Raw genomic sequence first — 27,713 nt, 5'->3', positions numbered from 1 at the left:
TGGCGACAGGGCTGCGCCGTCTTTACAGATGCTTTAAAAATCTCTCAGATGCAGTGACTTCAAGGGGAACTACATGATAACCACCGACAGGGAAGGCTCACCAACTTTCTTTGCCGTGTTTCTTTCTGGCTGTTAACATTTATCTGAGCTGCTTGTTACTTAACAGAACTACGTATGTGTCAGTATTCTCTATTTTTTGGGAATAGCTCTTAGAGCAAAAGATCTCTTTAATCCGCCTAGTTCACGTGGTGTGGGCACCAGTGCTTATTATTTGTGCCTTTATGTATTATTTCAAGGTAGGGCAAACTTCTATTTGCACATATTGTGACAGCCACATTTCAGCATCTTGCCACTAAAGTGAAACACTTTATCCCCAAACCTATCTTCCTGGATATAAAAAGCCAGAGAGGTCACATTTCTCAGCAGCAGGCGAGCAAGTTTTCTCTACAGCGAGTTAGTGAGTTCAAACGGCGCGCGAGAGCACGTGAGTTAGCTTTTGTGGCAGCACGGAGAGTGTGGCAGCGCAGCAGGGCCCTGGCAAGGTGTGGCAGAGACCACATCGCAGCCAGCTTACTCACTTTCCTTCTGAGCTGTAGCTGTTCATGCTGCCATCTGTCGATTCTCGGCTTGCCTGCCGGGTCATCCAGTTCCTCATCTCCACAGCCAAGCCTGTCTCTGTACTTCTCTGGACGGTGCTCCGTAGCTTCTTACCTCCGGCTTCTGCCCAGACAGAAAACAAAAGCATGACAGTCCTGTCATCACCATCTGATAACAAAAAAATGTCAGCCAGTGCTCTGAGGTCCTCAGATGAGAAGAACTGCATAAATACAGAGAGCTCTTATTAGGGAGACAGAGAGAAACAGGTATTTCAAACAATGTCTTGTTGAGTGGGATGGGAATTTTCCAAAAAGTCTTTTAAGAAACACAAAATACCATTGTTTTATTTCCATTTAAAACAGTGTTCAAAATGGTAACAAAAGGAACAAAAAGGTTCAAACTGTGTAAAATAAAATAAGCTGTGTTTTCATTGTAATAGTTAAATGGAAGGTTAATTTTTGCCCTTTTCTTCTTCCTGTCTTTTTTCAACATAGTAAAAAGCCGTCACATTATTTCCAAAGAACAGGTGGTGAGTAATTCTCAATTCTAGCTTTAACTTCCACACGAAAACCTGTTTTTGTCTGGTGATCAGTATTAGAAAGCAAAGAAAGCTACACTAAGGAGCTAGCCTTGCTTGGTAACAGTTTCACATCTGTTGGTGACTTTCACAGAGATGCTCCTAGGGAATGGAAAACCTAGCACTGCCATGTGAAAAAAAGAGCTTTTAAATTTTGGTCATGGCTAGTCATGGACTTAAGGATCTTCAACAGTCTGGCTGTGAGGTTTACTTACAGAAGCCAATTAGAAGACCAAACAGGAAACTGAGTCAAGGGCCACACGTGTGGCAGGGGTACGAAGTGCTGTTCGCAGAGGACGGGGACTAGGGAGCTTCACAGAGGGAGTGGGATTTGAGCTGGGCTTGTAAATGGGTAGATTGAGATCCAAGAAACTGAGCCCAAATTATCAAAGGCCTTACAAGTTGGAATGTGGAGTTGAGAGATGACAAAGCTGGAGCAACAGGGGGATGGTCAAAATCATTTGCACTAATTTCCTTCCTATTGGCCCTAAATATTTATCCACATTGACCATGCATATCATTAGTATTTTTGGATATGGTAAGCTCTTTTAGTGTCTGGTGTTAATCATTTCATCTTAGATCAATAAATATTTGGTGATATTGCCAGTGACCTGTTGAAATCCTTTTCACCAAGCCCCTTATTATAATATTGACTCACCATTTTGAAACACTGCTTTAAATTTCATCTATTCTCCACTTCCAACTTTAATGCACACCAAAATGCTTTAAAAAGTATATATAAAATATAAATTATGATTGATCTACAACTTAGCTCCACAAAGACTGATATTTTAGATAACTGATAGGAAGACATGTTGTACTGATATGAAGTATAAGACAAAACATCTCCCATTGATGAGAAAGCTCTTCTTTACCGAGAAATGTTAGATAATACATATAGAAAATAAAATTTAAAAACTACCAATTTGCAACCTCCAGTGGAATAAATAATTCCAGTAAGGCACATCAATGGATGCAAACACCATTAAATAAAAGGATATTCATATGAGCCAAAAAAATCACTCCACAAATTAGTTCTACTTATGACAGGAAAACGTGTACTTTAATACTGGGAGTCCTGGCCATCACTGTCTTCATCAAGTGAGCAAACTTAGCACCATTAATAGTGGCAATCACAGTAGCACCTATCAAGTTGTTCTGGACAAAAATATACAACCTGTTTCTAATCAGGTCTTTGGAACCAACTTCTAAGTTTTCAAAAATAGAGAAGACAGAATAACAAGATAAATGATACACACAAAATCAGGTAAACCCAGAACGTGGAGTTTTGTCCAAGAGAATTGACCTCGTCTCTTAAAGTTAGTACCATGAAAACAAACAAGGTGGGGGAACTGTTGCAGATTTAAAAACATCACAGGGATGTAACCATTAAATGCTATGAGTGTACTTTGGTTTCTTTTTAAGGAAAAAACAAACCAACAAAAAGAAATCCTAAAAGCAAAACATTAAAAGCAATTTTAGGACAAGTAGGGAAAGTGTGTCTATGAATTGGATATTAGATGGGATAAGAAAATTGTTAATTTTTTCCTAGGTAGATAATGGCATGTATTTTAAAAGATTTCCTTATCATTAGGAGGTACATGCTGAAGTATTCAGATCTAAAATGCTATACTGTCTGCAACTTACTTTCAAATGGTCTAGCAAAAACTACACATACACATAAAACAAGGGATGAAATGTTAACAATAACAAAAAGGATGGGGATGAAGAGTAGACCTTGATAGCCATAAATTTAATATTTATGACTTTGACAGTGATCCCCAAATGGCCACAACATAAAGCAGTAAAATTCTGTCCAGGTGTGAACTGGAATCACGAAAGGTGCTGGGCTGGTGTAGGGGAGCCAGGCCGACGGCTGGGTCGTGGCCTCTCCACACAGCTTTACTGTTCCCCTCCTGTGAAGAATGCCTGTGTGAAAAATCACCATCAAGTGAGACATACAACCTCAGTGACATCTGAAAATGCAGAATGAGCTTATGTACAGGAAACGACTTTCAAACTAAATGAAATTCCTAAAGGTCTCAGGACTCAGACTTTACAATATCAAACATCTACTGTTTTTCATTTAATGTCTGACTGCAATAGCAAAAGTGACTTGAAAATCTGCTGTTACAGGATGATGAGAACTAGCCACCACTTGTTAAAGAATAACAATACAGTGAGCATGTAATCCTTTTGTTTACAGATTGTTTGTGTCCTCTTTAGAACTCCGACAATCCCCATTTCACAGATACTGTATCCAAGGAACCCAGCAGTTACACAACTCCCTGAGGCCATGTAGACAGTGACAGCATCAGAGTTTCTACACGGTTCCCTGACTCCGAATTCTCTGCTAGTCACTGACTTGTTGTCGGAATATAACCGAAGGGTAGCTTGTGCGGCCGTTCCGTGGAGATGATACCAAGCTAACTCTGTGAGTGCATGGGGAAGACCCTGCTACAAGTGGCTGGTGGGGTGGAGAGAGCAGAGCACAGTGAAGAGGTCAGGCCTGGGGCTGACAGGGTAGGAAACTAACAAAATGGCTTCCCTGATGCTAAAGCTGTTTGCTGATTCATTCTCACTTAAAATTCCTGCAAATTGTTTTCCTCTTTCCTCTGACAAGCCCTCCCCCCAATCTCTGCTTTACTTGTTCAACTACTTTTGTGCTCAACAGCCCCTAACCTTTCCATTACACTCTCCACTCCCTATACCTTCTTTACCCAGAATAGCTTATCCTCTGACCCAGAGGCTGTATTCTAGAAAGGTGGTCATGGGCTGATAGCCTCAGCAGAATGAACAGACCCTCTGGAGTTTCTCTATGATGGCAGGTGGATTCATCAAGATTCAGAAGAGTACAGCACCCTGGGAAACACTCTAGTTGTTGTTGCCTTTCTGTTCCGTCTGGTTTTCCTATAAAACCTCAGGATACCAACCCCATGATGGATTCACAGTCTCTGAGGCATTAGCCTGTTGTGACTCCCCTTTGCTTGGCAAAGCAATAAAACTGTTCTTTTCCAATTCTCCCATACCTCTGCCTCTGAGTCTCACTTTGGCTATGAGGGTACAGAGGCTGGTTTTTCGGGAACAGTGTCAAACTGTTTCTCTTTGAATTCCTGCTCCATTATATATACTAGATGTGAAGCAAGTTACGTTCTCTGTGATCTAGTTTTATTCAAACTGTGAAATGGCAACACCATATAGAATTTTTGTGAGGGTTAAGGAAAGCAATATATTTAAACTGCATAGGATAGGGCCTGCTGTATAGAAAATCTCCAGTTAATGTTACTGCTAACTAGTGTTTCTACCAGACAGGAAATCAGAAAGCATGTCTTCTAGGCCAGGTTCTCCCCCTGGCTAGCTGGCTCTGTAGCCTTCTCTGAATCACATCCCTTCCCTGAGTCTCTGGTTTCTCATTTATGAAGAAAACACAGGAGGGGGAGGGTGACAGATGATCTCTGATCTCTTTTAGTGCTGAAGTCTAAGAGTTTGTGTCATTAATGTATGACAAAAGCCATGAGTAACAGCATACATTGAGGAGATAAGGCTACTCATTGGCTTTTGATGGTATCAAGGAATTCTAAGCATATGCTGAACATTTATAATAGCTTCTTTAAAGATGATTTTTAAATGTACTTTTATCTGATACATCTATAAACTTATTTTTAAAGTAAATGTATTTTTCAGTATCACAAATCCTTTGTATCACATTCACAATAAAAGTAATTTAGCCTAAATATGACTCATTGTACTGATTCACATTTAATGTTTCAAAAGCTTTGTCAAGTTATTCAACCTAAAAACTGAATCTATATACAGAGAATGTCTGCATAAAGAAAGTGTAGTGGGCAGAATCCTAAGATGGCCGCCATGATTATGATATTTCACATGGCAAAAGGGATGCTGCACATGTAATTAAGGTTGCTAGTCAGTTCACCCCAAGATAGGGAGATTATCTCAGTGGGCTTAACATAGCCACATGAACCCATTAAAAGCAGATTGCTTTTTCTGGTTGGTTCCAGAAGAGTCAGTCAAGGAGATCTAAAAAGTAAGAAGGATTCAGTGTACCTCTCTTGGCTTGAAGATGGGGGGACCATGTGGGAAGAACATGAGAGCAGCCTTCAGCAATGCTTAGCTGACAGGCAGCAAGAAGATGGGGACCTCAGACCAAGAACTGCAAGGAACTGGATTCTGCCAACAACCTGAATGATCCTGGAGGCAGACTTTCCCCCAGAGCCTCCAGATAAGAGCTCAGCCCAGCCAACACCTTGGTTTCAGCCATGTGATACCCTAAGCAAAAACACAGCCAAGCCATGCCAGATGTGTGACCTACAGAACTGTGAACTAATAAGTGGGTATTGTTTTAAGCTGCTAAATTTGTGATAACTGTTGAGCAGCAATAGGTAATTCTTTAGAAATTCTTTTTTAAATGGGAGGTCTATAAAAATAACCTCTTGTGACCACAGAAGTAGACCAACTGAAGTTATCTATAAGAACTCAACAACCATGGTTAAGAAAAAGTAACTACAGAGCTAAGGCCCAGATCATGCTATTGCAGAGCCCTTAAACCACTCCCTGTGGTGTTAGGTGTTTTAAGCCAGAGTGTCTCTGGAGAAGGTGCTGCAGCTAAAAATCAAGTTCTTAAATTACAAAATACCACAAGCAGAAAGCAACACGGTGGGTGTCCTTGTTATTCTGCTCTGCTTAGTCTGATGACTCATTTAGTTGGCACTCTCTGTATTCAAAGAAAGACATTTGATTAAATGATCAAAGTTTCAATTTCCCCTAAAAATAGCTGAAAACCAGGAAACCTTTTGAGTGACTTGACAATAAAAAATCAAAAAGTCCTCTCTGCTTCTGACTTGGAAACTCTCCTAAGCCTCAAGATGAGGCTTACAATCAAATGCCTAATTTAATGTCAGGGTGACGTCCTTCCAAATCTTGTATCCGCAGAACCCATTCCTGCTTGTTCTCACTGGGAAAGACTCATCCCCTACTGAAGACAGTCTTACTTTAGAGTCAGGATTTTCTTGACATTAATATGGGGAATAATTTATGAAAACAGGTTGAAGACAGGTTGGTGGATTCTGAAAAGTGACTTTAATTTTTTAGTTTTGACTACACTTTATGTGCTTTGAGTTAATAAGCCCTATTTGTGCATTTAATTCAAATATTTTGCATGCATAATTTAGAGAAGCTACTTGCATTACATTTAGAGAATTTTTAAAACACATTAAAATGAGAATCTCTAAAATTATTGATTCATAGAATTTCAGAGGCTATCTTAGATGGAATCCAGTGTATCTTTGCATTTTATGTACTCCCTTATTGTAGCAATGAGCAAGCTGAGGTCCAGAGTGGCTAGTCCCTCTTCAGTAGATTTTCATCTTTAAAAACCAGTAATAATTTCAGATTGCACTTAAGCTGTCTTCTAACTCCTCTAATTTCTCAAAATTTCAAGTATAAGAATTGCCCCCAGTACTCTCCCCAGCCTCCATGGTGGCCACTATGGATATAACTTCCCATCAGCAGATATTATATCAAGACGTGAGCGAAACTGATTTATTTACCTATTTGGTCCTGCAAGATATCAATAAGGGGACATTCATGAGATTACTGTAGTTGTGTATAAAAGCTTGTGCACTTATATTAATGTTTGTCAGCGCTTCTCACCATAATAAACAGCAATTCAAATCTCTGCAAGTCTAAACAAAATAGGGACAAATATCTGACACTTTCTTTGAGGCTAATCTAGAATTTACATTAACAACTGAAATAAATAGAAATTGATAAAAATTAACAGTTGATTTCCAAAATTTAGAGTTTAACACAAATCCATCCATTCCAACAGTTTTGCCAGAAATATTATGAAAGTTAAGTAGTTAATAGCTACAATACAGTGAGCTACATGTAGAGGTCACAGTTATGGTAGACATCAGGACTGTTTAAATATATTCACATTCTCCACTTACGAAGTTTGGTGTGGTCATGTGACTTTCTTGGCCAATGAAATGTGAACAAAACTGGCCTGTGTAACTTCAGGGTAGATGCTTCAAATCCAACAACGTATAAAAAGAATTACACACCACGATGAAGTGGGATTTACCCAGTTATGCAATGCTGGTTCAAAAGGATCAATTAACGTATTCTATCACATCAACAAGCTAAAAAAGTAAAATCACATGATCATATCAGCAGGTGCAGAAAAAGCATTCAACAAAACCCAACACCTAGTCATCATAAAAACTCTCAGTAAACTAGGAATAGAGGAGAGTTTCCACAACTTGATAAAGAATATCTGCAAAAAAACCCTTACAGCTAACATCATACTTAATAGTGAGAAACTTGAAGCGTTCCCACCAAGATCTGATATAAAGCAACAATCTTCCTTCTTACCAGTCCTTTCAACATCATACTGCAAGTTCTAGCTAATGCAATAAGAAAAAGTATACAGATGGAGAAAGGAAAAATAAAAGTGTCTTTGTTTACAGGTGGCCTGATTGTCTATGCAGAAAATCTGAAAGATCTGACATAAAAACTCCTGGAACTAATAAGTGATTATGGCAAGATTGCCAAGGACAAGGTTAATGTACAAAAGTCAATTGTTTTCCTATATACCAGCAGTGAACAAGTGGAATTTGACATTAAAACCACAATATTATTGATACTAGCATCCCCATAATGAAATACTTCGGTATAAATCTAACAAAATAGGTACAAGATCTATATGAAGAAAACTACAAAACTTTGATGAATAAAATCAAAGAAGAACTAAATAATGGAGAGATACTCCATATTCATGAACAGGGAGACTCAATATTGTCCGGATGTCAGTTCTTGCTGACCAGATCTGCAGATTCAATGCAATCCCAATGACTATCCCAGCAAGTTATTTTGTATGTATTGACAAACTGACTATAAAGTTTATATGTAGAGGCAAAAGACCTAAAATTACCAACACAATATTGAAGGAAAAGAATAAGGTTGGAGGACTGACTCTCCCCAACTTCAAGACTTACTATAAAGCTACAGTAATCAGGACAATGTGGTATTGGTGAAATAGATAAACAGATCAATGAAACAGAATATAGAGCCCAGAAATAGACCAGAATAAATACAGTAACTGATATTTGACAAAGGAGCACAGGCAATACAGTGGAGCAGACATGGTCTCTTCAGCAAATGGTGCTGGAACAACTGGACATCCACATGTCAAAAAAAAAAAAAAAGAGGAAAGAAAGAAAATCTAGACACAGACCTTAAAACCTTCACAAAAATTAACTCAAAATGAATCACAGACCTACATGTAGAAATGCAAAACTATAAAATTCCTAGAAGACAACATAGGAGAAAACCTAGATGACCTTGAATACCATATCCACATCACCAGGATAACTTCAGATACCACACCAACAGCATGATCCATGAAAGAAAGGATTAATAAGTTCGACTTCATTAAAAAGCTCTGCTCTTAAAAAAAAAAAAGCCACAAAACAACAACAACAACAAAACTCTGCCAGAAGAATGAGAAGATAAGCCACAGGCCGGAAGAAAGTATCTGCAAAAGACATGTCCAGTAATGAACTATTATGCAAAATACACAAAGACCTTTTAAAACTCAACAATAAGGAGACAATCTGATTAGAAGATGGGCCAAACACCCCAACAGACACCTCACCAAAGCAGCTAGTAAATAGATAGCAAGTAATCATATGAAAAGATGCTCATCACGTCATCAGGGAAATGCAAATTAAAACAACAATGGGGATACCAGTAAACACCTATCAGAATGGCCAAAATTCAGAATGCTGACAACATCAAATGCTGATGAGGATGTGGAGGAACAAGAACTTTTCATTTAATGCAAACTGGTATAGCAACTTTGGAAAATAGTTTGGTGGTTTTATATAAAACAAAGAGGCTACCCTAGAGAATCAGAACACCCTGCTTCTACTATTATTTGTTAATATTGTTAATAATTATTAATCCTGATTTTAATAAGAAATAAAACCAAGCTTACGACTCTTTTGCAGTAAAATCATACTTTTTTTTAACATGAAAGTTGAGGTTTATATTTCTGGTATCTTAACACATTTAAATATAAGAAATTATTGCCCTCATTGTTATTCTTTTGGGAGTTGTCATTTTTATGGTACTCTCTTGTTCCTATTATCTGATGTTGCTATTATGGCAAAGTTAAAAATATTTAGAAAATTGCCCCCTGGTTTTTGGCTTTTTTTTTTTTTTTAACTGACAGATCTATCCTTGGTCATGCATCAGTCCACTGATATTCATGCCTGTTTTTCTCTCAAGAATGGACATGAAATATCACCAACCTCTTCTTAACTCTCAAGTTAGCTATTTTCAGGCAGCATTTTGTGGTGAGAAGAGAATGCCATTTTAGAATCAGATGATATGAGTTCAAGTTTTTATTTGATCATTTGCAAACTCTGGGCAGTAACTTCCTGTCTGAAGCTCAGAGTTCTTTTGTGCAAACCTGAGATTGTACTTAGCCTATGTCACAGAATATATGGAACGTAGTGGTATTTAATGACTAGTGACAAAAAAGGATCAAATACTGTAGTCTGTGTGAAAAAGTAAAATTCTATGTTATACAAGCCCTTATTCGAAAATGACTGGAATAATGTGAAATTATTCTAAACTTTCAGGAAGAAAACTACACATAAATAAGTGGGGCCTTGTCATAGAAATGGAGAGAGCCTGCTGGCTGAATTGGATTATGGGGTTGTCTTCCCATGCACACTCACTGTTTTCAGATGATATCAAGGTGGATGCCACTGAGTTGAGAACAAAGGAAGTGGGCAGGGCACAGAGGCTAGAAACTAAAAGAACAGAATCTTGAGGCTTAAAATCTTTGTCCAATGAGATGTTTGGTTGGAGTTACTCACACCTGAAACTGGAATCAAACACTCTCCTGAATTTTTGAAGGATCTATACAGAAAACAAACATTATGAGCTTACTTACAAAAGTCTGCTCAACCCCTAAGTAAGTAGTTTCCTAATCTGCACTAACAGGTGGGCTATAAAAGCTATGACGCCTCCTCTTCACTGCAAACCTTTGTGGCCATGAAGAATAAAGGGCGTTGCAACACTTTCCAGAAAACAGAACCAGGGTGCCAGATGAGTAAACCAAGAAATGTATTCTACTCTCAATCTTTGCCATTGCCTCCGAGTGGGACTTGATAATTCCTGTGGATGATTGATTGATTTGTATTTCCTATTTCTCCTCTTGAAATGAAATTTTTTATTTTGGTTAGCCTGTTGCTACTGTACCATTTAAATTGGATGTATTGGAGGCAGACAGCATGTCTTTAGGCTTACAAGGTCCCAATAACATGAAAAGCCACCTCTGACTATGAGGGAGAGGACTATACACCACTCAGAGATCCTAGATTTCAATCTGCATGGAGTAAATGGATGATATTATAAGGTTATCTTTCTGAGGGAGAGATTGACTATGTTCTAGATTCAAACTAAGAATGTCCACAGATATTCAAGTGGCCAAATCTGCAGGAAAAGTTAAAACTAAGAGAGCTGTATTTTTTACCTTAGGTTTCTTCCATAGATTTCTTTTCCCTTTGTCTGCTTATGCTTACTGAGTAAAGAAGACAATTACCAAATAGCAAACTAGTATTTTAAAACTTGAAAATAGGTAATTAGGCTGTGCTTAATGGTTTTTCCCCCACTGGTAATTATATTAAGTGGATATTTGTTAATGTTTTTGGCCCACTAGCATTTGAACCCTCTTCCAATGTATGAGAAATAACATATCCTTCAATTATATAAGCTAAAATTGTCAGGTGCCATTTTTCCAACCTGCCTGGCAACTAGGGCATGAGCATATGGCTGACATTCTGCTGATCAGACAGCATTGCCCTAACCTTTGAATCTGAAGCTACTGAATTTGGAGACAAAGAGCAAAAAGGCTTAGTTTTACTGAATCACTGGGCTCCTAAAGAGGCTTGAAAGGCAGAAGAGCCAAACTGTATGTAGGAACCAGATAGTTAAAAAGACACTGAATGTCAGGCTAAAGGCTTTATTTAGTAAGAGCTGGGAATCTACTAAAGCTTTTGAAGGAAGAGTAGTGTCAAGCTCAAGATGATGTTTAAGAAAATTGATATAGGGGAAATGAAGTTAGACTGGAATGGGGAGATCAAGAAGGTAGAGAGAGCAGGTTGGGAGAGTGGGATGATTTCAAAGGTGAACTAATACAGTCCTAAACTATTAAGGTGACAATGAGAATGTGAAGGAAGAAAGAGAACTGAAAACATTTGGGAAGAAAGCATTTTCTTGGCAGAAATTGCCAACTAGTGGCACACATTTGGGCCACATTTGGTCAGTAGGTATGTTTTGTTTGGTTCAATTAATGTTTAATTTTTTCATTTGGGTGCTAACATTTTAAAATTTAAAAGTTTTGATAAAATTCAGTACCGATTTATGATAAAAAGTCTTTACCAAAGTGGGTATAGAGGGAACATATCTTAATATAATAAAAGCTGTTTATGACAAACCTACAGCCAGCATAGTACTCAATGGTGAAAAAGTGAAAACCTTCCCACTAAAATTTGGAACAAGACAAGGATGCCCATTTTTGCCACTTCTGTTCAACACAGTCTTAGAAATCCACAGCAATGAGGCAAGAAAAAGAAATAAAAGGATCCAAAATGGAAAAGAAGAGGTAAAATTGTCACTGTAAGTGGATGACATGATACTATATATAGAAAATCCTAAAAGCACCTCACAGAAACGGTTACAGCTGATAAAAGAATTCAGCAAGGTAGCAGGATACATGATTAACATACAAAAGTCAGTTGTATTTCTTTACACTAACAATGAATTAGCAGGAAAAGAAACTAAAGAAACAATCTCTTTTAAAATTGCATCCAAAACAATAAAATACTTAGGAATAAATCTGACCAAGGAGGTGAAAGACTTATACATGGAGAACTACAAAACAGTTATTAAGAAAATTAAAGATGATTTAAAGAAATGGAAAGATAGCCCATGCTCTTGGATTGGAAGAATCAATATTGTTAAAATGGCCATACTGTCCAAAGCAATCTACAGATTTAATGAGATCCCTATCGAATTATCCAGGACATTTTTTTTTTTTTACAAAATTGGAACAAACAATCCTAAAATTTAAACAAAAGACCCAGAATTGCCAAAGCAATATTGAAGAAAAAGAATGAAGCTGGAGGAATAAACCTCCCAGACTTCAGACAATACTACAGAGCTACAGTAATCACAACAGCATGGTATTAGCATAAAAACAGACGTATGGATCAATGGAGCAGAACAGAGAGCCTAGAAGTTAAACCCACAGACCTATGGTCAATTAATCTTCCACAAAGGAGGCAAGAATATACAATGGAGAACAGACAGTCTCTTCAGCAAGTGGTGCGGGGAAAACTGGATAGCAGCATGTGAATCAATTAAGTTAGAACACTCCCTCACACCATACACAAAAATAAACTCAAAATGGCTTAAAAGATTAAATATAAGACAAGACACGATAAATCTCCTAGAAGAAAACATAGGCAGAACAATTTCTGACATAAATCTTAGCAATGTTCTTCCAGGGCAGTCTACCCAGGCAATAGAAATAAGAGCAAAAATAAACAAATGGGGCCTAATTAAACTTTCAAGCTTTTGCACAGCAAAGGAAATCATTAACAAAACAAAATGACAACCTACAAAATGGGAGAAAATATTTGCAAATGATGCAACTAACAAAGGCTTAATCTCCAGAATATATAAACAGCTCATACAACTTAGTAACAAACAAACAAAAAAAAAAACAACTCAATCGAAAAAATGGGCAGAGGACCTAAACAAGCAATTCTCCAATGAAGACATACAAATGGTCAATAGGCACATTAAAAAATGCTCAGTATCACTAACTATCAGAGAAATTCAAATTAAAACCCGAATGAGATATCATCACCTCACACCAGTCAGAATGGCTATCATTCAAAAGTCCATGAATGATAAATGCTGGAGAGGTGTGGAGAAAAAGGAACCCCCCCCCCACTGCTGGTGGGAATGTAGTTTGGTGCAGCCATTATGGAAAACAGTACGGAGATTCCTTAAAAAACCAAAAATAGACTTACCAAATGATCCAGCAATCCCACTTCTGGGTATATATCCGGAGGGAACTCTAATTCGAAAAGATAACACGTACCCCAATGTTCATAGCAGCACTATATACAATAGCCAAGACATGGAAGCAACCTAAATAATGTCCATCGACAGATGACTGGATAAAGTAGTTGTGGTATTATTTATGCAATGGAATACTACTCAGCCATAAAAAGAAAAACAATGCCACTTGCAGTAACATGGATGGAACTATAGATCGTCATTCTAAGTGAAGTAAGTCAGAAAGAGAAAGACAAATACCATATGATATTACTCATACAAGGAATCTTAAAAAAAAAGAAAAAGGAAAAAAGGACACTATGAACTATCTACGAAACAGAAATAGACTTGCAGACATACCAAACAATCTTATGGTTTTACTGGAGAAAGGGAGTGGGAAGGGGTAAATTTGGGAGTTTGAGATTTACAAATGTTAGCCACTGTACATAAAAGTAGATTTTTTAAAAAAGTTTCTTCTGTATAGCACAGGGAACTATGTTCCATATCTTGTAATAACCTTCAATGAGAAAATATGAAAATGAATGTATGTATGTATATGCATGACTTGGACACTGTGCTGTAGACCAGAAATTGACACATTGTAACTGACTGTACTTCAATTAAAAAAAAAAATGTAGATTTAAAAAAAAAGAAAAAGAAAAAAATTTAAAGGCTTTAAGTAAACATTCACATTTATAGCTTCTCTTAGGGAAAAGAGAAGACTAAATTTGCCAACCCTGGGCTGATATTCAATTTGGCATCAATTAGCTAGGACTGAGTATTCACCATTCCTTTCTGGATTTTGAGCTTTATAATCTGTGGCCAAGATGTTAAACTTCTCTAAATCTCAGCTTTCACATGTATCAAATGATGAAAATAATAACTGCCTTGAAGAATTATCATGAAATCAAAGAAACATGTACCAAGAAGGTGCTCAATAAGCGGTAACCATTGTTACTGAGCTTGATTTTCACAACACAGCATATTATAAGAAAATGCAGTGTCACAATGGAGAAACAATACACAGAGTAGTTGGGATTATAAACTCCAGAGCCAGATTATGGATTAAGATCTTAGTTCCATCACTTACCAGCTGTGGACTCTGGGCAAATTGCTTTCAAAGGTGTGTGGGAGGCCCTGATACTGGCAGTGAAAAATAGAGAGCTGTCTTGACACCTGAATCCATGCTTAACCCTCACTTTCTCACGACACCCTTCTCTATCTCCTCAATTAGGTTTTCTTACCTTTGATTGACTGTGTACTTCACCTTCCTAAGACTTGTCGCAGTTTTAATGACAGTTATTCCTATTAATATCTATTTCCCTGAGACTGAGTTCCAAGAAAGCAGGGAGCATATCCACCTAACAGCTGCTAACACATCTCATAGCCTCAACAAATATTTTTGAACGAATGAGTGAAAAGAAGATGGTCTCTCTAGTAATCTTCTTGGCACTTCTTGTGTAGAATGGTAAAGCCTCGATGTGCTGTACAAGAATGAAATGAGAATATGGAACTGGAAGGCAGAGTACTTTAAAGATTATTTAGCTATTGCACTATTTCAGAAAAGACAAAAAAAAAACCCGAAAGAGACTCGCTTTAAAATCAGACCGGTTTACTGAACCGGTCAGTTAGTTTAGTTAAATTATACTGGTTGGTAGACCACTGCTCTCTTTAGAAAAGTTGTTCTCAACCAGTGTGAAAATAATTTGTTATGATGGATTTACTTTTCTTTATAAATTAGAATGGGTTTTGCAGTTATGACTATAACATATTCCTGAGTAAGCTTGTAAGAGTATGTTATCCACACGTACTTTGTGTCTTGTGTGGGTATCGAAGAGAAAAACACTGCAGAGCAGCACTGCTCCAGGCCAGTGGATTTCTAACTTTTATACCTCTGCAGGGCATGTTGAAACACTCTCAAACATCTCAGGACTTCCATGGGTGGAAGGAGTATAGCAAAATCAAAAAAGAAATTTAGGATTCTTCTCTTGGCTGTAAAATGACTATAACCCAGTGGAAGGACCTCTAGTTTATGGGGAAAGCCTCTGCTCTAGTTGCTTGTAGAGACCTATGTCTTTCTTTTTAAAAATGCTAGCTACTTTACAGAACATTTTGTCTTGGTACCTCAAGAAACCATATTATGGGACAGAAGCCTGTTCCAAATTCCCATGTGTATATGTAGGAATTCCTTTGGGATTAGTCTGTATGAATCAAAGTTAAATCAGTGTACTTCAAATTGTGAAAAACTTTCATATTTATGTAAGTTTTTCTTGTCTCAAGACTTTTAGGATGCTATTTTGCAAATCCAATAAGTCTAGCTACAAGCTAAGAAAGAATGATGATAGTTTACCTGAAGCAAAGTCAAGACTGAAGACTTGGTGTAAAAATTAAAAATTGAGACTCTCTTACACTGTTGGTGGGAATGTAGTTTGGTGCAGCCATTATGGAAAACAGTATGGAGATTCCTCAAAAAACTAAAAGTAGACTTGCCCTATGATCCAGCAACCCCACTCCTCGACATATATCTGGAGCGAACTCTAATTCAAAAGGACATTTGCACCCCAATGTTCAAGCAGCACTATACAGAATAGCCAAGACATGGAAGCAACTTCAATGTCCATTGACAGATTACTGGATAAAGAAATTGTGGTATATTTATACAATGGATTACTACTCAGCCATAAAAAATAAAATAATGCCATTTGCAGAAACATGGATGGACCTGGAGATCGTCATTTTAAGTGAAGCCAGAAAGAGAAAGAAAAATACCATATAATATCACTTATATGTGGAATCTAAAAAAAAAAAAAAAAAAGACATGAATGAACTCATCTACAAAACAGAAACAGATTTGCAGACATAGTAAACAATCTTATGATTACTGGGGGGAAAGGGGATGGGAAGGGATAAATTTGGGAGTTCAAGATTTGCAAATATTAATAACCATATATTAAAATAGAGGAAAAAAAATTTCTTCTGTATAGCACAGGGAACTATATTCAATACCTTATAATAACCTTTAATGAAAAAGAATATGAAAACAAATATATGTGTTTATTTATATGACTGGGATATTATGCTGTACACCAGAAATTGACACACTGTAACCAACTATACTTCAATAAAAAAAAGTAAAAAAAGATTAAAAATTGAGAGATGAATATATAATATTGTGTTTTATCTAAATATACATTTTCAGGCACACCTGAGTTTGAGTTCTAGTTTAACCACTTACTGGCCAAGTATATGCAAATAATAATCAGGTGAAGCTTGGACTGAGCGTACTGGTTGTGTTGTTGACTGCCTGGGTTCATATACTAACTCTACTTACTAACATCTGGGTGACCTTGGGCATGTTTCTGAACCTCTCTCTGCCTCAATTTCCTCATGTGTTATCTGGGAATAATAAAAGCACTGCCCCACAAGGTTGCTGTGGGCCTGTCAGGTTCTTAGAATTGTGCTTGGCTAATAACAAATACTGAAAATCTTAGCTACAATTATGATCATTAATTTACCCAATTTGATATTCTAACTTCCTGACTTGCTTACATTTCCTGAAATGTTAAACATTTAATTATAGAAAACAAGTAAAACAGAAATGTACAAACAAGAACAGCAAAGGATTAGTATAAACATTAAAAGCCATATTTCTATGGGGAAGTACCCTACCAGTAACTCTGTGTTGATCTAGTACAAACTGATATTGCAATAGTAAGTTAGGCGAAACCTGGAGAGCCTCTAATTAGCAAATGATTTTGAAGACCGCTTTCCAGACATATTAATCGCCCAGCTTCCACCTCTCTGCCTTCCGCTCGGAAAAACAGGAGGAAAAAAACTAGATTTCTGCCTGGTATCAGAGCAGGTAGGTAGTTTCTCCTACATCAGGGCTCACTACAGATTTCCTAGCAGGAGGTAATTGACTGTCACAGAATAAAAGCAAAATAAATCCTATTACATACATGATATATATAACCACAGAGGTAGCATAATGATAACTAACCTACTCTGGATATACGTGCAAAGAGGAACACAGTTTGCAACTAGTTTATCATTTCAAATGGTGGGGTGCTATTATTTAAAAGTCAATTCTTACTTTGACTTACAAATTATGTTTTTAGTATTAGTTGTTGAATCTTAAAGGAAAATTCTTCATGAAGAAAATGTATGTTGTGTTATTTAAAACCTTATGAAGGACTTGAAATCACCTGTGAAAAGTTTAAAAGGGAGTTCCTTTCCGCGTTTTTCTTATTAGCTTAATTATAAGGGCATCGCTCAAACACCAGAGATGGACAATCAATGGTCAGATTCACAGGACTGTGCTCTGCAGACCAAGTTCCAAGTGTCCACAGCACAAACCAGCTTTTAGTACTGTCAGCCCTTGACCTGTGCATTGTATCAGCCCTTCCCCTCATTTGGATCTTAACTTTTCACAGGCTGAGACTCCTGTTTCAAAGTTTTGCTGTTGCTTTTCCCTTTCACTCTTGGTTATTTCTGTCCTCAAAGCCAAATGCTAACACCGAGACGAGAGTAAACGAACACAGAGCACCCAACAGGGCTGCCTTGCTTCCCGCCAGTCTGCATCCTCATCCCACTCCCGAGGACTGGGTAATTCAACTTCGCTAGGAAAGCGGTTTCCCGAGCCAGCGCCTTGGAGCTTTTTAAACAACCAATCAACTGAACTTCTCGGTTCAGCTGGCGCGCCGGGGGTCTCGGCCCCAGCTCAGTCCCCGAGAGCGGAGTGTACCTGGAGTTCTGTCTCCCCTGCCAGCCCTCCAACCACCGACTTTCCGGAATGTGAGATGTACACAGAACACTAACTACAGACAGTCTCACCTCCATCTTCCTCCTCCAGGGAGTTCATGCAGGGGAAGTAGCCGGCCAGCGCCTCGAAGGAGGCGGAGAGGCTGCTCCGGCTCTGGGAGCGCTGCATGGAGCGCCCCGCGGCGCCGGCGCCCCCCAAGCCCTGGCGGCCCATCTTGGACGAAGACCCGCTCTTCCCGCGGTACAAGATACGAGGCGTCTTGGCGGCTGGGGCGCGGCGACCGCAACGCTTTGGGGGCCGGGAAGGTGCCGCGGGACCCTGGGGGTACTGGCCCCCGCCTCCCTGACCCGGTCCGGACCAGACGTGGCTTCCCTGGCGGCCGGGACTTCCACTTTTTCGGGGAGGGGATCCAGGCGGTGGCGAGCCGAGACGCGGCCGCTAGCGGTGAAAATCCGAGGTCTCGCCAGGAGGGAGCCGAGGTTCCGGGAGGCTGTGGCTGCGAGTCGGTCTTGTCGCCCTCCCTTCGCAGGGAGATGCCGCTGATGCCGAGGCCCCCGCCAATCAGCTGCCGGAGGGGGAGGCGGCGGCGGCTGCAGCACCTCGGTGGGCTGGCCGCTCCTGAGCGCGCACCTCGGGTTCTGGGCACCTCTGACCTGGAGTAGCTCCTGCTGTTTCTCCTTCCTCCCCTCGCATGGGTAACACCAGAGAATGATCATTAATTAGATGCAATACGTTAGGCATCGCAGGTGGATTCTATATCAGGCAAACTGTTGGTAGTCACTTTCTCTTTCCTTAGTTTCCCTTAAAATTTGTTAACGCCCTTCAAGCATCAACAGAAAACATTGAAATTTTCTCCAAGTCATAAAATAAAGGTTCCCCAATTTTCAAACAGGTTCCACGAGAGCCTAGAATTAAAGCTTTCTCTTTTACCTTCTTTGTTAGATAAAAAGTTAACATAGGGTAAAAAGGTTAAAAAAAAAATCAAGAGCCTGAAAAAGCACCAACACTAAAAAAAAGTACTCTGATGTTTATCCATTTTGCTTTAATTTTAGGACCTTTAAATGCATTCTTTCTCCAAATTAAATAATCTGTTACCTATTGTTGAGAATGACAATAGGCAGGCGTTAGCATCTAAATAAAAGGTAACATTCTTTTAATTTAAATTTGGAAGCAACACAGACATACTAGAAGCAAAACAGTTTATATGTGAAATAACGTCACATTCTACAAACTGCAAATCTCTATCCCAGAACATAAAGCAACTGCAATTCCATTTTAGCAGGAGTCAGAAGACTGTCCTACTTTTCACATCCTTAGACAAGCCACCTGACCTCCCAGTCTCCCTACCTGGGGCGGGGGGTAGTGAGGGGAAGGTAGGGTACAATGATGCCAGTTGTAACCATGTCACAGCTTGCTTGTTGGCTATGTGAGAGGACTTCAGAAGTGTTTTGTAAAATGTAAATTATACAATCTAAAATGGTTCTTTCATATGATAAATATTTCCTGAGTAGTATACGAGTTCTTTGCTTGACGTACTGGGAGATACACTCATTCAGTTAATATTAATTGAGCTCCTAGTGTACGTCAGGTACCTTCGTAAACACCTTAGGACATACAGTGATCAAAGCAGATAAACATTCCTGCTTTCATGAAGCTTACATTCTATTAGTGGGAGAGACAGACACAATAAATCAGTAGATTATACAGTGTTAAAAGGGAGATGGAAATGGCAAAAAATAAAGTTAAGGGGTATGGGACAGACTGCAATTAAAAAAGGGCTATCAGGATGGGCATCACTGACAAGATAATATTTGAACAGAGGTTTGAAGAAGTGGAGGAAATACGCCATTCAGATATGCGAAGAAGAGAGTTAGTTTGAGGCCCTCCAGGGCAAAGGGCCTCAAATGTGCTGTCCTGATGTGTCTGTGGAGCAGAGGCCAGGGCAGCTGAAGTGAAGTGAGTAGGAAGGAAAGGAGGTCAGAGAGACAAGAAGCAGAGAAGGGGACAGATCACACAGGGCCTTCTAGGTATGTTAACACCTGGCTGTAGCACATCACAATTGAGAAAGTATCCCCTTCCAACCAAAAAAAAAAAAAAAAAAAAAAAAAAAGCACTCAACTAACAGTCCTCTCAAAGCTTTCTAAAAATCAGGACACTTTCAGTGCAAATACGAATGCTATTACATAATAACTTTTGGTTGCTTAGACTTAGGATCATCCAGGTTTCTTGGTTCTGTTTTTCTGATAGGCTTTTGTCCTTTTCCATTAATCTGACAACTCTCTCTTAGTTCAATTTCCTATTTATTATTTGCCTCCCTAAAATACCAGCATTTCAATAGAACACTGATAAAACCAAGAACTCCATAGGCACTTTTTCATAACACTGTTTTTATTCAGAGAATAGAAACTTTTTCATTAAATGAAATTTTCACTATAAGAATAAAGAGAATCATAAAATTTTGGAAACTGGAAGGACTATTGAAAGTCATCTAATTTTTTTTTAACTGAGGGTCCCAAATCTTTAGTGAGTCATGAAAATAACTTACTAGGTTTTGATCAGCATTCTGAAAAATTAAATGAAATAAAAAATCAAAGTGTAGTCTGTGTAGTTACTGTTATCAATTGCAGTACTGTTTCATGAATATCTATGCATCTGTGTGTTCACATGTGTGCACTGAGTTGTGACCAAAAAGAAAACATCAAGGAAGAAGGACTAAGTAGGAAAATCCTAGAAAAATTAATTGGCCAACGGTAGAAAAGTTTTTTTTGGCATCCAGGGACATCATAATGACAAAAGTCACTTTGGAAGGGAATTATCTTGGGTTTCTACTAATGACTGCATGGGGACAGAGAATCTAAGAACTGGATCAGTAGTCACACCATGTTCCTTGGGTCCTGCGGTCTCTATGTTAATAACCTGGCTTTATGCACCAAGAGGTTAGTCTGGAATAGCCTTGTGGCATCTATTTCTTCATAAGCATCACTTACGTCTTCCAGTTGCAGAACAAAGTTGTCCTGGGAAGCTTTTTGGTAATTTTTCCTATAGTTTGGATCTCAGAGATATCGGTAAGTTATAGCAGAATGGCACAAAGAGAAATAGGAAGAACTAGAGAAGAAAATCACCTTATTTCAGGGAAGAAAGCTTCAAGGAAAAAGAGTAAGAACAGATATCAGAGAGACAACCTATAGTAACGGCCAGAGACCTCTAGTCTTGAATGAGAACTTGTGGAGTATACTGAACTTATTGAGGAAATTTACAATTCTACTGTTCTGGGTCCTATGCTACACTATTTTTCTATGTATAATAAATCTTATATAAATAATAATTCTGGCTTAAGTGTTTTTTTTTAAAAGTTGATGTATTATTCCTTATCCCATTCTGATAAATGTACTACCAACTCCAAAGGAATTTAAAAATTTATATAAAAAATAAACTACTGATAAAAGATTGGAAATGTTATTTCCTCCATACCAGAATGTACATTCAAAAGGCTTTGAATATAGTTGTCAAATGATGGGCCACTATATAGTTTCCTTACACAAAGCTAAGTGTAATTCCAGAATCATTATAATCCAGTATTCAAATTGTTTCTATAACTTCCTTGCTCATCCAAAAATAATCAGAGGAAAAGTGAGTCACAAACATATGTAATTAATTGCTTTCTAAAAGCAAATTATGGCCTTGAAAAGGCTCTACCATTAACTATAAAATCATATTTTTGAAGAAAAGATATATAGACCTATTAATACAGCTTGCATATAATATAGCATTCTATTTGATGAATATAAAGCACATCACACCAATTATGCCGCTTCATTCTTACATCAATCCTGAGAGTGTCATCATTATTTCTTCTTTATAGATAAGCTAATAAAGACAATAATATTAAATGACTTGCTTAATTAGAAAGTGGCAGAACAAAAGTTAAATTCAGATTTTCTGATTTCCGGTTCAGTGCCCTGTACACTATATGACAGGTGTCTCATACCATATACATAGACATGGATGAAACATACACCAAACAGAGATGAGAGATATAATATGAACTGTATACTATATTATTTGGTTCAAGATAAAATAAATGTTGAAAAAATGTATTTAAATAGCCATAATGTTTATTCTAACTATACACCAATGTTAAATCTATATTTGCCCTTTTAATCAAAACATATCAATATTACACAGCCATATATGTATTTCAGTTCATCAGTTCTAACAGGGCTAGAAAGTTACATATAATTTATGTATAGTTTTTGTAATAGTTTCTCCAAAAAAATCATCAAAAATTTAAAATATGTTAAATGATATTTATTCCTGAAGTTGAGGCTAGGTCATTTAAGCAAATGCATAAAAAGATTATTATGTGAAGTAGTTACATAGTGTCTAGACCAAGGATTAGTTCAACTGGGAACACAGTTGTGCCTTGGCAGCCTTCCCCTTTTCGGTGCTAGAAATGATGTTGGTGATGATGATGAGAATGCAAACTACTAATAAAGAGAAGGCAGGAGGAAGTAAGTCCCCCGGGAAACAGTGGGAAAGCAAGCAGTAAGGCCCAGAAGTGGGTATGCTAACAAGAAATAGAAAAAGGACTCTTACTGTTACTCTGGTCACTATTTAGTGTTTCTAGTCAACCCAGAAATGGTTGGTTGCTAGAAGAGACAGGAATTGCTCAGGATAGGTTATAGAGCCATGCTGGAAAGTAAACTTACCTTTTTTTTCTTGATACACATTTGCTCTTGGTAATACCGGAATTCATCTCGGTCTTCACAATTGATGTCAATTTACCTTTGCCACTTTGGACCATTCCTCTATACAGCAAATAACTTAAATAAATAGGAATACTTATGGATTTATTTTGGTTTGTTTTATTCAAAACCAACTCTCAGAGTCCTTATATAAATATATATATGTAAAAAATATATATATATAAAAAAATATATATATATAGCTATAAAAATATCTTTGCATTTAAGTCCTGAGAGAGAAAATCCATAGTCAAGAATTTTATGACTTCTAATTGCTAAAAGTATTTAATAGACTTGGGAAATTACCCTTGACTTGAATATGAAATCCAAAATATACAATCTTTTCTCCCATCCTCAGCCTCATGTCAATATGACACAAGTAAATTGTAACCTTTTGTGATTTCAGTTTTCAAAAGTATTTTTGATGTTTACCCAGTAGATTTCAAAGGTCAATAGCAGATGTTATACTTCAGCAACTGGTCAAACCAAAACTTTCCCAAAGGTTGATGAAGTCAAAGATGTTTAGGGTATGAAAAGATAAAAAAGAAAGATGAAAGGATTAGCATTTTCACACTTTCTGAAATGATAATTTTTATAATATTTTGCTTTGATCTTATAATAGAAAATGTCCATGGAAGTAAACTAGTTTATTGATTAGGCTAAAAAATTGTGATAAAATTTGGCTGAGGAACGAAGGGAAAAAACCCTAGAGGTCAAAGTCATGAGTCTTAAAAGCAGAATTGCTAGACAATACAGGGAAAGAACAAATGTTTGAGCTCCAATATTAATTATGGCCCTTTATGTATAATAATAATGATGGTGATAACAGCTGTTGATAATAGCTGTTGTTATGTTGTTCATACACATTGGCTCATTTAATCTTCACAAACACTCCATAAGGTAGCCAGTCTCATTATTCTCACAGACAAGAAGAGTGATGCATATTCATTCAATAAATGCAATATGTTGAGTGTCTGGGAGCATTCTAGTCACTAGGGATACAGTAATGAACAAAAACAGACAGAGATCTCTACCCTCATGGAGTTCACTCTCCAGGGTGAATAAGCAAACACTTACATCCCACTTACTAGATGCCAGGCCTTTTACTAAACAATTTTACATACCAGCACATCAACTCATTTACTAAACACAGCCTGATGAGAGAGATATTATTATTAATATCTTTATCTTATAGATGAGAAACATGAGGCACATTGAGGGTAGGTCTCCTGCCAAGGTCACACAGGTTAAGAAATGAAACCAGGATTTAAGCCCATGAAGTTTGATGCACAGTATTATTTGTCCAGTGCCAACGAATCCAGGCCTTCTGATGGTATAATCCATACTTTAAACTGCTAAGTGACACTGCTTAAGGGAACCCATTAATATCAGCAGTTAGAGAGGAAGAACTGTTTTTTTGTCATAGGGAACTTTCAGCATGGTAGCTGTTTTATTACATGACATGTCTGAAAATCTTCCTTTAGCTATCAGCAGGAATCCAAAACTCTAGCTAAATGTCCTCAAGGAAGTTTTAGGAGTCAGTGTACAGGTACGACTTCAGACAGAATCACAAGAACTCAAGCCTCCAGAGAAAATAGGAAATACACATTCATGAGATTTCTAATTTACTGGTATTTGGTCCATCCTTGAAAGTTTATTTCCCCAAGTGAAATGAAGTCAATCATTAAGCCAAGTATTTTGGATAAATAGCAAAATTTAAAAAAGGAATGTTCATACCTTGTATAAAAGTTTTAAAACAATCATGTGAAATATGATTTTCAAATAAAAATAAAAATATTCATAAAAAAGAAAATGTTTTACTTCACTGATAAGATTAAGCATGTTCTGATGATAAGTTAAAGATCAAAAGCAGAGAAGAAAGAGAAATTTGTTTAGAACCAGGCAAAAGAGGTGTATGAAATACCATTATGTTTCAATCATTCAGATAGGTTTCTTTCTAATGAATGATGGCCTTCACACTGTGTTCCCTCATACATTCTGATACTTATTGAGCACCGTATCTCAGGCCCTTCCCTAGGATCTTTGGGTAAAACACACACAAAAGATGGGTTTGGCTCTTAAGAAGCCGAGTCTGGTGGTAGGGAATAAGGAGGATAACAGACAAGGAAGCAAATCAATGTAATACAGTGGAATAAATAGTGTATTTGTCATAGCTTCTAGGTACTCTGGTGACATAAAATAGGGAGTGACCAACTCTACTTAGATGGGCCAAAGAAGACCTTACAGAAGAAGAGATACCTGAGCAGCATCTTGAAGGCTATTTGGTAAGCAGAAAATAGGGGTGAATGAAACTGAAAACTGAAGTCGCTCTCCCTGACCATAATAACTATACTGTATGTGCCTCTTTGGGATCCCAGGAAATGGGTATGTGTTAGGGCTCCTTATGAGAGCCTCTCTTTTTCCAGTCCTTTAGAACAGTGGTTGTGGGAAGGATGGGTTCCAAGTCTGAGAAACTTCCTGCTCCAGTATTCTCTTCCACTAATTCAACCAATGCTCTGGCTTTGTGATAAATTTATACTGGCTTCATGGTAACATTCTCAAACATTTGAGAGAAAAGAAGAAACATTTCTTCTACTGTAATTCCCATGGGACCCTAAATGAACATTACCCGGCAACTTCTCCTATCATTAGGAGATCAACAGCATCAAGATGAACATTCTGCACAAATACACAGCAAGTTTATGTACGTTTCAGATACCAGCACCAACAATGACACAGTATTTACACAAAGTGTATGCATTTAAACTGCTGTATTCATTCATTATTAATTTATTCATTCCCTATTCCTTTACTCACTACTCATTCATTCCTTACACCACAGCGTGATGGGAATAGTATCAGGGATGCATGGAAAATAGAGGGATTCTCCTGATCACAATTAGGTCTAATTCCTCCTTGTTCATAGTCCTTCTTTTTCTTTACTGGCTAAAGCTTCATATATTCACTTCAACATACGTAGGAGAAAAGACTTCTCCTGATTACCATTTTCTTTAACTGAATCACATGTTCGTTATATATAAATGCTTATACATTGTTGAAACTGCTTGATACCATATGGACGTAAAAATAGAAAATTTTAAAATGTTCACAGAAATTTGGCTTCATTATCCAGTTGACTTTTAAACTGTGGGCACCTTATTATTTTTCATTTTATGTCAAGGCATAAGATTTATAAAAAAGTTATTTAAAGCTGTTAAAAATCAAAGGCAGTAGAGAAGAATGATGATTCTGTCAAAATATTAAAAAAAAAAATCACAGGATTTTAAATACTATATTGCCAAAAAAAAAAAAAAAAAAGCCCATGAAAAATATTCATGTTCTACAGATCCAGGTCAAACATCATCTAGATTGGGCATAAGTGAACTCCTGCCTGAAGGTAGTTCTATTCGTAGCTCAGTACATTTGATAAACAGTCAAGACTGTGTGCAAAGCAGCCAACTCAAACCGAACTGCGCAACTCATCACCAGCTGATTCCCACTTAAGGCAGTCAGTTAAAGATGCCTTTAAGTAAGTGTTTGTCTTGTTGATATGAAACTTCATAAAAGGAGGTAACAATACAGATTAAACATGTTTCTCTCCTAAAATTCAATTCAAAATGGTTCTACCTAATATACTTTATTTACACTCCCACAATAAGGTGAGAAGCTCAGATCTAACAAGACCGAGGACTACTTCCCAGAGGAAACAGTCTCAGAAAGAGGTACATTCGGGGTGTCACACAGAAACTGTCTAAGAGATACAAGTAATTATAAAGAGGCAAATCAATATGTGTTCTAGTTAAGAGAAATTCTATAATGCTTCTCCTTGACCACTGCTTTATAACTTGGATTCTTCTTGACAACTCCCTCTGCAACTCAACCTAATGGAGCAGCATTTCAAATCCCAAGCTCTTTTCCCGTATCTGACACCAAATTGTGAAAAGAGATCTGGGGAGGAGCCAGAAGTCTTGATGCATGAGTTACAGCCCAAGAAATAATCAAATATGAAAAAAAAATTTAATTTGGCAATATCATTCAAAAAGTTTTTCCAAAAATGTTTATTTAGTCCAGCCACCATTCACCAGCATTTGGGCACAGAAAAACTGTGGTGTAGAATTTCTGATTCCTTTATTTTCTGTTCTGCATTATTTTTTTGTGACTATCTGGCATCGATCTAACATCTAGAAAAAAGTCATTGCTTCACAATTCACTGTTACAAGCTATCAATTTCATTTCAAACAATACTGTACTTCACACTATGAAGGCAGCATCTTACAGGTTCCCTGGGCAAGGCAAAAATAAAAACTTTATATCTTCATGAATCTTTCACGGTATCTAAATAAACACTGAAAGATACTTTAAGGACAGTGATCTTAAAACATGTAATTGCTACATATTACATGTAGCAATTACATGAATCATATTTAAGGTAACTGCAATTTAAAACAATATAAAAATTTTGGCACTATTTCTAATTTCTTTATTACAAATGATTCATTTTTACTCTCAACTTCAGATTATGGGTTAAGATCAGCTGACAAAGGGTAAGTTCTCTGCCTCCTATAGGCACTTAGCAGGTGCTTGTCATAGAACCCTGGCGCTCGGAAGTAAATACAAAGTCATAGCATGAGGGGAACAGCCACTTGTCCACCTTTTAAGACACAGTTTGCCCCAGTCCCGTGCAGAACCAGAGCTCCACTCACTCCTCACTCTTCGATCTGAGTCCCACCTCTACCCATAGTCTTGTCCCAACTTTACTCTCAGCCTTACATTAATTACTACTCTGATTACCCAGGACTTATCAAATCATCGTGTCTCCTTCGCTTCCACCTCTCTGTGGATGAACTTCTGACATAAACAATGGGAGAGAAAT

General features: G+C 37.5%; 1 protein-coding gene and 1 long non-coding RNA gene across 8 annotated transcripts in view; one reads left to right on the top strand and one right to left on the bottom strand.

Annotated features, from left to right (window-relative positions):
- LOC116285600 (uncharacterized) overlaps positions 1-4,737 on the top strand; it is a 31,700-nt gene extending 26,963 nt beyond the window's left edge. The window contains exon 6 of the long non-coding RNA XR_012064138.1: positions 3,381-4,737. This is a non-coding gene — a long non-coding RNA (uncharacterized lncRNA). The remainder of the gene's footprint in view (positions 1-3,380) is intronic.
- RIMS2 (regulating synaptic membrane exocytosis 2) overlaps positions 1-27,713 on the bottom strand; it is a 436,528-nt gene that overhangs the window by 8,098 nt on the left and 400,717 nt on the right. For 6 of the 7 annotated variants that reach the window (XM_072949585.1, XM_072949586.1, XM_072949591.1 and 3 more), the window contains one exon: positions 579-720. In XM_072949585.1, coding sequence (XP_072805686.1) covers positions 579-720 — 142 coding nt within the window. Of the gene's footprint in view, positions 1-578; positions 721-18,166; positions 18,419-27,713 lie in introns of those variants that run through there. The other variant, XM_006212156.4, reaches the window with a different exon arrangement.

The sequence above is a fragment of the Vicugna pacos genome, chromosome 25 (genome assembly GCF_048564905.1).
Source record: "Vicugna pacos chromosome 25, VicPac4, whole genome shotgun sequence".
Lineage (NCBI taxonomy): Eukaryota > Metazoa > Chordata > Mammalia > Artiodactyla > Camelidae > Vicugna > Vicugna pacos.
The sequence above is the reverse complement of the archived record's forward strand: the minus strand, read 5'-3'. Positions and strand labels throughout refer to the sequence as shown.